The 7,959-nt window shown below is 49.2% G+C and overlaps 1 protein-coding gene across 1 annotated transcript; it reads right to left on the bottom strand.

Annotated features, from left to right (window-relative positions):
- Positions 1-800: 800 nt before the first annotated feature.
- CCDC97 (coiled-coil domain containing 97) lies at positions 801-6,756 on the bottom strand. The gene is made up of 5 exons (XM_087940179.1): positions 6,599-6,756; positions 4,659-5,607; positions 3,660-3,914; positions 2,442-2,571; positions 801-1,625 (listed from the first exon to the last, which is right to left on the bottom strand). The coding sequence occupies exons 2-5, from the start codon at positions 5,503-5,505 to the stop codon at positions 1,493-1,495; spliced, it is 1,365 nt and encodes a 454-aa protein (XP_087796305.1). The 5' UTR covers positions 5,506-5,607; positions 6,599-6,756; the 3' UTR covers positions 801-1,492.
- Between the last annotated feature and the right edge of the window lie 1,203 nt (positions 6,757-7,959).

The following is a 7,959-nucleotide window of genomic DNA, read 5'->3' as shown; positions in this document are numbered from 1 at the left end:
CACCATCTCCTGGTGATTGGCCCAAAGACACCCAGCCAGCTTTCATGCCTAAGGCAGGACTAGAACTCACCGTCTCCTGGTGATTGGCCCAAAGACACCCAATCAGCTTTCATGGCTAAGGCAGGACTAGAACTCACCGTCTCCTGGTGATTGGCCCAAAGTCACCCAGTCAGCTTTCGCGGCTAAGGTGGAACTAGAACTCACCGTCTCCTGGTGATTGGCCCAAAGTCACCCAGTCAGCTTTCATGCCTAAGGCGGAACTAGAACTCACCATCTCCTGGTGATTGGCCCAAAGTCACCCAATCAGCTTTCATGCCTAAGTCAGGACTAGAAGTCACCATCTCCTGGTGATTGGCCCAAAGTCACCCAGTCAGCTTTCATGCCTAAGGCAGGACTAGAAGTCACCATCTCCTGGTGATTGGCCCAGAGCCACCCAGCCAGCTTTCATGCCTAAGGCAGGGCTAGAACTCACCGTCTCTTGGTGATTGGCCCAAAGTCACCCAATCAGCTTTCATGCCTAAGGCAGGACAAGAACTCACCATCTCCTGGTGATTGGCCCCAAGTCACCCAGCCAGCTCTCGTCCCTGTCTCTTGCTTTCTAGACCGGTGCCTTAACCAAACTGAGCCTTCTAATTGCAGAATTAATTAGCGCAAATCCTAAAAACGTCTTCCATTTGGGTTCCCCCCCCACTCCTGTTTTCTCAACCATGACCCTTTCGAGGCAGAGGTGTATCGAATGTTGACTTCGCAGTGGTGAGCTTCCTGGCGCGTTCTGAAGAAATCGCTAAGTGACGCCAACCTTTATTTAACGGCTTTATTGTTCACCTCCGAAGGCTGGAAAATGTACCGCAATTCGCCAATGGAATAACAGAACACCGGCGGGGACGGAGGGATGTTTGATTTGGGGTGATAGCCCGCTCTGTCTCTAATGGAGACTAATTAAATAAAATAGTGGGGTTTTTTTCAACCTTGGCCGCTTTAAGAGGGTGGACTTCAACTCCCAGAATTCCCCAGCCAGCCATGGCTGGCTGGGGAATTCTGGGAGTTGAAGTCCACCCCTCTTAAAGCGGCCAAGGTTGAAAAAAAAACACTGATTTACAAATCAAGGGAGAAAGGCAGACACAAAAAAAACCCAACATGCTGGCATCTCCCACAACGGATGTGTCCCAATCACGGGATGAGGAAGATTCTCAGATCTTTCCGTCCTCTTGCCATCTTTTCCTACTGGGGGCCCAGAAGAATTCAGGAAGGATAGAAGTTTATTTCCCCAACCGGCTACGAAATGGGCCTGGGCCTTCCCAACTTCCCTTGGCAGCCGGTTCCGATTTCAACACTTCCTTCGCTGTGAAGGTGAAAAGCTGATTTTTCCACCCGATTCAGGAAAGATGAAGAAATCGGGGGACCGCCCAGGCGCACATCCTCTGTTTCGTTGCCCCTGCAGCAGGGTGCTCCGGGGGGGGGCCCTTCGCCTCCCCTCCGGTCCCAGGAAAACTTAAACGCCTCGTTCCGTCTCCTCCGTTTCCATGCCGTCGGCGGCTTCGGGTTCCTCCCCGTCAAAGTAGCGTTCTTCCTCGTCTCTCGAGACGATGTCGAGGTTATCGAACTCGGGGTTCTCGTCGACTTCACTGAGGGAGGAGCGGGAAGCGAGGGGGGTAAAGGAGAGAGCGGGAAAAGGGGTTTAGGGTTTCGACGCGGGGCGTCCTTGTCTTGCGACAATTCAGCCCGAAATTATGGGCTGTCGGCTCCCCCAGCCGCTGAATCGGATGAGGAGGTGGTGTGGGAGTCCGGGTCAGCATCAAGGCAACCTGGGAGCTCCGAGGGGGAAGAGGGGAGTGGAGCTGGCAGAGAGGGAGACAGAGGCGGAGCCGGGGCCGCCCGTCAGCCCTCAGATGGAGAGTCAACGGCCCCCAGGTCTGGAGGTGGCTGAGGAGGAAGAGGAGGAACAGCTGGGCCCAGTGCCTGACGCACAGATGCACAGAAGGCAGAGGAGAGGAGAGCAGTGGAAATCTATGGGCCAGTCCTTGGGATGGAAGAGCCACCGCTGCTAATGAGGCCTCACCCGAGCTCTGAGGATAAAAGGCAGGGGGTGGAGATGAATAGGTGTGGCAGAAAACTATTCCTCTCCCGGCCGGCTGGACTTGCTAGTCTGTGGTGAGAGAGGAACTTTTTGCCGGGGCTGCTGGCGCTCCCAATAAAGGAATCATGGATTTAACTGACAGAGGGTTTGTTGTGTTTGGGGAGCAGCCAGGACAGTTACGACCTTGTGCATTTTTCCTCTTCCTGTCAGTCCACTCTTCTTTTCACCGAATCACTTGCTAGCAATTCAGAAGTGGGGAATGTATGAGCTTGGTTACCTGGGCTTGGCTTCCACAATAGGTAAATCCACCTTAGTGTTGTTAGGGGTGCGTGCAATTCTTGCTAGGGATCTGTCCTGCCCTTACCTGTAGTTGAAGTCCAGATCCTTGCCCTCCAGGAAGTGCTGGTACATACGGCTCGTGAACTCTTCCCGCAGAAAAGCCTTCTCCTCCTCATCGGGGACCCATTCGTCTGCATCGGGGTTAAAATCTTGGTCTAAAGAGGGGAGAAGAGGAGGGTTGGGCTGAGAGACTGACTGTCATACCCCTGTTGGAATCTGATTCTGAGGGGGAGGTCAAGCAGCTGACAGGGAGTGGGAGTGTGGCTCCGGTGGCCGTGGAAGAAACTGGGGAAGGGCACAGTCTGGCTGGGCCTTCAGAAGAAGACCCAGGCCCACCCCCTCTTCATCCTAAGGCATGCAGGGAGGAATGGAGAAGGGAGCAACGTGAGTTACGTGGCTTACGGGGGAGGAAAGGGCCCTGATCCCCTTCATTAGCTGCAGCTGGAAAAACTGTTTAAAAAGGCAAACTGTTGCTGGAAGCAAAGCATGCATTATCTTTGTTTGTCGAGGTTTATCTGAGTTCTGGCGTCCTACCAACTGTGTGTGTGTTTTTTGGAAGTCTGCAATTCCTTATCCTGCCGTTAATTGCTGCAGCGTGATTTGTATTGGTTTTTACTTATAATTTATATGCGCTTTGGGTTTGGACTGAATTTCTTCCCTTTAAAGACTGTTCTTGGGAGAGTTTTTTCTCCAGCCGAAGATAACTGGACATTGGGGGCCAAGTTGGAGGTATGAAAGGGACTTTATCTACTTTTGTGACTTTATTGCTTTTGTGCCACGCCCCTTTGGGTCATCACACTCACTGACAAAATCACCCAGCTGGCTTCCATGCCTAAGGCGGGACTAGAATTCACCATCTCCTGGGGATTGGGTCAAAGTCACCCAACCGGCTTTCGTGCTTAAGGAAGGCAGGATTAGAACTCACTGTCCTCTGATTTTTAGCCTGGTGCCTTAACCGCTAGACCAAGCTGGCTCTCCTACTATTCAGGATAGTAGAGGCAGCTTCCCCTAATCTTTAGGGAGACAGAAATCCTCCCTGGCAGTTTATGAGACGATAAGAAATGGATTGAATTCTATTTAATTTAGAATTTGATTTAATGGTGATTTAAATCCTATCCATTATTTCCCATTTCCCAGCAAAGCCGCAGGTTCTCTGTTATTCCCTTCAAAGCAACTCAGCTGCTCTCAGGGCCTGGATCCCTTGAGGTCCAACCACCAGATCCCACTTCCTTGTTTCACCTACCTTTGCTGTCCTGGTCACTGTCTTCCTCCTCTTCCTCTTGGCAGGCCTCTTCCTGCTCTTGCTGGATCAGCAACCGCTGCTGGATGACCTTCTCTTGGTAGGAATCTAGGAGGATGCCCGAGAGGGAGCAGGAAGCCTCCAGTTTACAGTGGCCCAGCTCCTGCAGCTCCTCATCGCTCAGATATTGCCCGATGTACTGTTCATAAAGGAGGGGGTCCCGGCCCCTCATTTGTTCATCGCTGAAATATTCCCCACCTGCAAGGAATGGAGAGAGGGGTGTCTGTGAGCTGGCACATTGGTCGGTGCAACAGACAAATTGGATTAGACAAATGGCAATTCTCTCTCTCTCTCTCTCTCTGTAATCTATATCTATCTATGGTCTATCTATCTATCTATCTATCTATCTATCTATCTCTATCTATCTCTGTCTATCTCTGTCATCTCATCTACCTATCTTTCTATCTGTCTGTCTGTCTGTCTATCTATCAATCTATCTACCTACCTACCTATTTATTGTGTCTGTCTGTCTCTAATATCCATCCATCCATCATCTGTCTATCTATGGTATCTATCATCCATCCACCCACTCACCTACTTATCACTGTATCCACTCCATCCAACATCACTGCATTTCTCCCCCTCCCTCCCATCTGGCTTAGTTACAGAACAAACTCAAATTTCTGCCTTTGCACAACGGAACTATTAACTAGCAAAATAAGATGAACCACAAAAAAGCTAGACGAGTAGCTAGTGTAGCCTATTGTGGGCATTTGATCTCTGACTAAGCTGGAGAACTATGCTATGAATGATCTTAGTCCTATCACTGAAGTCAGCCACTAATATACATCAGAAAGTTTTGCACATTAACACCTGCAACTTATGCTGCTAAAATGGCGCCTGTTCCTAACCCTTAGTCCATAAATCCACCAATCCACAGGTTTACTTCTAAACAAACTGCAACACCCCACCCCCCCACCCCCCGAAGTCAGGCCCCGGTACCTCTGATGAGTTCTTGCAAAGCTGCGTAGCGCTTGTTCCTCACCCTAGTGTGTAGGGTTTTCCCCAGGTTTGCTTTGCGGACTTCAGCGCAGTAAAAATCTGCCTCATAATTGCCAGAGAGATGGTGGAAACAGGGCAAGTCTTCTTCGCGCAATACCGTTCGGAAGCGCTCCAGGAAGATCAGAGGCTTGGTGTGGTATAAATTCCGTAAAATGTCCAATTTCTGGACTGCTGTAAAATCCGGCTCATCCTTCTGTTGGCTCTGGACTGCCAAGTGGCTGTTGGCCACAGCATGGAACATGGCCAGCACAGCAGAGTCTTCCTCCTCCATGGGACTATCGGTCACTACGTTTGAACAAGATGATTTGTAATTTCCATTTTTGTAATGGGACTGTTGGTCATTGGAGGACTCCTCTCCGTTGGGGGCGCCATTTTCAGCATCCAAGTCCCCCAGTTTTTCAGTGCCTTGGTTAAAATCTTGGGTAACCTTGCTTCCCTCTTTTGTGGCTGGGCTTTCTGTCTTTAATTCACCCCAGCAGCAGGAGAGAGGGGCCCCCACTTTAGACCTGTGTCTATCCACCAAAGCATTTTGGCCTGGATGCCAAGATTCCTCCTCCCTAGGAGAAGGTGATTGAAATGTTCCTTTCCTGCTCAGGGAATAGTTGTGTGAATTTGGGACTCCTGACATTTGTTCTCCCCAATATGTGTGACCCCTAGGGGAACTGCCAACTGTCCCAAAGTTGCACATATCTGAGGCTGCAAAGTTCTGATCATCCCCAGGAGATGCTCGGTGATCAGAATCTCTGTTGCTCTGCGAAGGGCAGCCTTTGTCTGCTGGAATTTCCATACTGTGATTTCTTGCTTCGATTTTGTCTGGAAAATTTTCTCTCTGCCTTCTGGGGGCAAACTGCTTGCTTTTTCCTTTTTTTTTTCCTTAGGGAATCAACACCTGGAGAGAGAAAATAATTTTTATAACATCGAATCAAACAGGTATCAAATGCCCCCAAGAGAGGGAATAACATCTACTCTACTAGGACAACCACAGATCTGTGGCTCAGAAATAAATACAAATAAGCTTGTAGGACGCCATGGCCTGAAGCCCAAGAGGTGTTCTGTGAAGCAAAGTTAAACTGTAGAGAAGACAAACTCAAAATAATTTCAATGATTTATTGCAATGGCTATACATTTTGGGAGGAAGACCCAAGAGGATGTTGATAATATCTTAAAATAGACTTTAATTGCATGAAAAAGACAGGATAGGGAGGGAGGAAGCCATGGCTCCCCCTTCCACAGTGATACTGATAGAGGTCCAGAGGTCCACCCCACCATCCCTTAAGTAGTTCTGAATCCCCTCCAAGCACATGTCCAGATATTCAGATTTAAGGGTCTCAGCTGGACAAAATCTCTAAGTGGTTCTACATCGACCGGATGGACTGGAGGCTAAACATATAAAGAACGATCGCTGGAACTGGGTATGTCTAGTCTGATGAAAAGAAGGACTAGGGGAGACAGGATAGCAGTCTTCCAATATCTCCAAAGCCCCAGAAGGCAGGACAAGAAGCAACGGATGGAAACGAATCCAGGAGAGAAGCAACTTAGAACTAAGGAAAAATTTCTTGATAGTTAGAACAATGAACCAGTGGAACGACTTGCCACTAGAAGTTGTGAGTGCTCCACCACTGGAGGCTTTTAAGAAGAGATCGGACAGCCATGGTAGAGGGTTACTTGCTTAAGCAGAGGGTTCGACTAGAAGACCTCCGAGGTTCCTTCCAACTCTGTTATTCTGACTGCCCGATCTCCCCCCGCCCCCAAGCGCTCTGGAGAGGAGGACCCGAAGGGGACCAGGTGGGGGTCGTTGCCAAAGGAAGGGGCGCCTTTCTAAGGCAACTCCCCCACCACCACCACCAAAGCAGCGGGGGAAGCCCAGGACGGAAGCTCACCGTTGGAAACGGCTCCCGAGGCTCGTTCCGCTCCTTCTGCGATCTTGCGCCGCCCACCGTCTTCGCGGGGGAAGGTAAATCGAGACGGACCGACTCTCTCTCTCTCTCTCTCTCTCTGAGCGACTTCCGGTTCCTGGGCGGGTCCGCAGGGACGGCGCTCCGGGCAGGAATCGTGACTGCGGAAACTTTGGTTCCGGGAGAATTCTAATTGGTGAAATCTAGGGAGCTTCTTTTCATAGGGATCACGGTTGTCCCAAAGGTGCTTTTTCCAAAAGGAAACTGGAGTTTTGAAAACGTTTCGCTTCTCATCCAGGAAGCTTCTTCAGTTCTGTCACAGTCTCAGAACTGAAGGTGCTTCTTGGATGCCCCAAAGGTGGTTTTTCAAGAGGCCACTGGACTTTCTTCTTTTTTCTTTTGAAGATGTTTCGCTTCTCACCCGAGAAGCTTCTTCAGCTCTGACAGAATGGTGGGGGAATGGAAGGATTGATATTCCTTGCAGAAAGCTGGTCAGAGTGGAAGAAGCTTCTTGGGTGAGAAGCGAAATGTCTTCAAACATTGGTGGGATTCCATTTTTTTTATTATTGGTTCTGTGGGTGTGGCTTGGCGGGCATGGCAGGGGAAGGATGCTGTAAGATCTCCAGTCAGAGGTGGTATCTGTCGGTTCTCCAAACTGCTCAAAATTTCCGCTACCGGTTCTTCAGAACTGGTCAGAACCTGCTGAATACCACCTCTGTCTTCAAAAGAAAAAAACCAGAAAGTCCAGTTGCCTCCTGGAGGACTGAGAATCTCTACAGATTTTTAGCTATGCAATTTGGGACAAACATCCTTGGAATGGTGTGGGGGTAGGAAGGATTTCCAGAAGGAAAAATTGCAGACTAGAAGCGAAAGGTCTTCAAGGAAAAACAAAGTCCAATTGCCTTTGGAAAAAAAGCACCTTTGAACTGGACAATTAAACAGGCAGTAATAGAGAATGTGGAAGAAAAGAACAGTGGGAGAAAGGAAGAGAGACCGATATTTTTGTAAAGGGGAAAAAAAAAAGTCACAATCGTAGGACATTACAGGAAGAGTATTTCCTGGTCTTTTTTCTCTTTTGACAACCTGGGTAAAAATAGGGAATCAACTCCCTGCATCCTGGCCAATGTAACACACCTCACAGGGTTGGTGTTATGAGGAAAATAGGAGGCAAGAAGTATTAAGATATGTTCACCCCTTCCCAAAAATTCTCTAAATCTACCAGTTGGGAAAAACAAGCTGAGGAAAAGCAGAGAGGAAGAATGGATAGCGATGATGATGATAATGTGGCTGATTCAAGACCAGAACGACATCCAACTGCTGATGTGTGCAGAGGCCAAAAGTGAAGT

The sequence above is a fragment of the Pseudonaja textilis genome, chromosome 10 (genome assembly GCF_049901715.1).
Source record: "Pseudonaja textilis isolate UNSWEBS1 chromosome 10, rPseTex1.2, whole genome shotgun sequence".
Lineage (NCBI taxonomy): Eukaryota > Metazoa > Chordata > Lepidosauria > Squamata > Elapidae > Pseudonaja > Pseudonaja textilis.
Note: the sequence above shows the minus strand (reverse complement) of the source record. Positions and strands in the feature narration are given on the sequence as shown.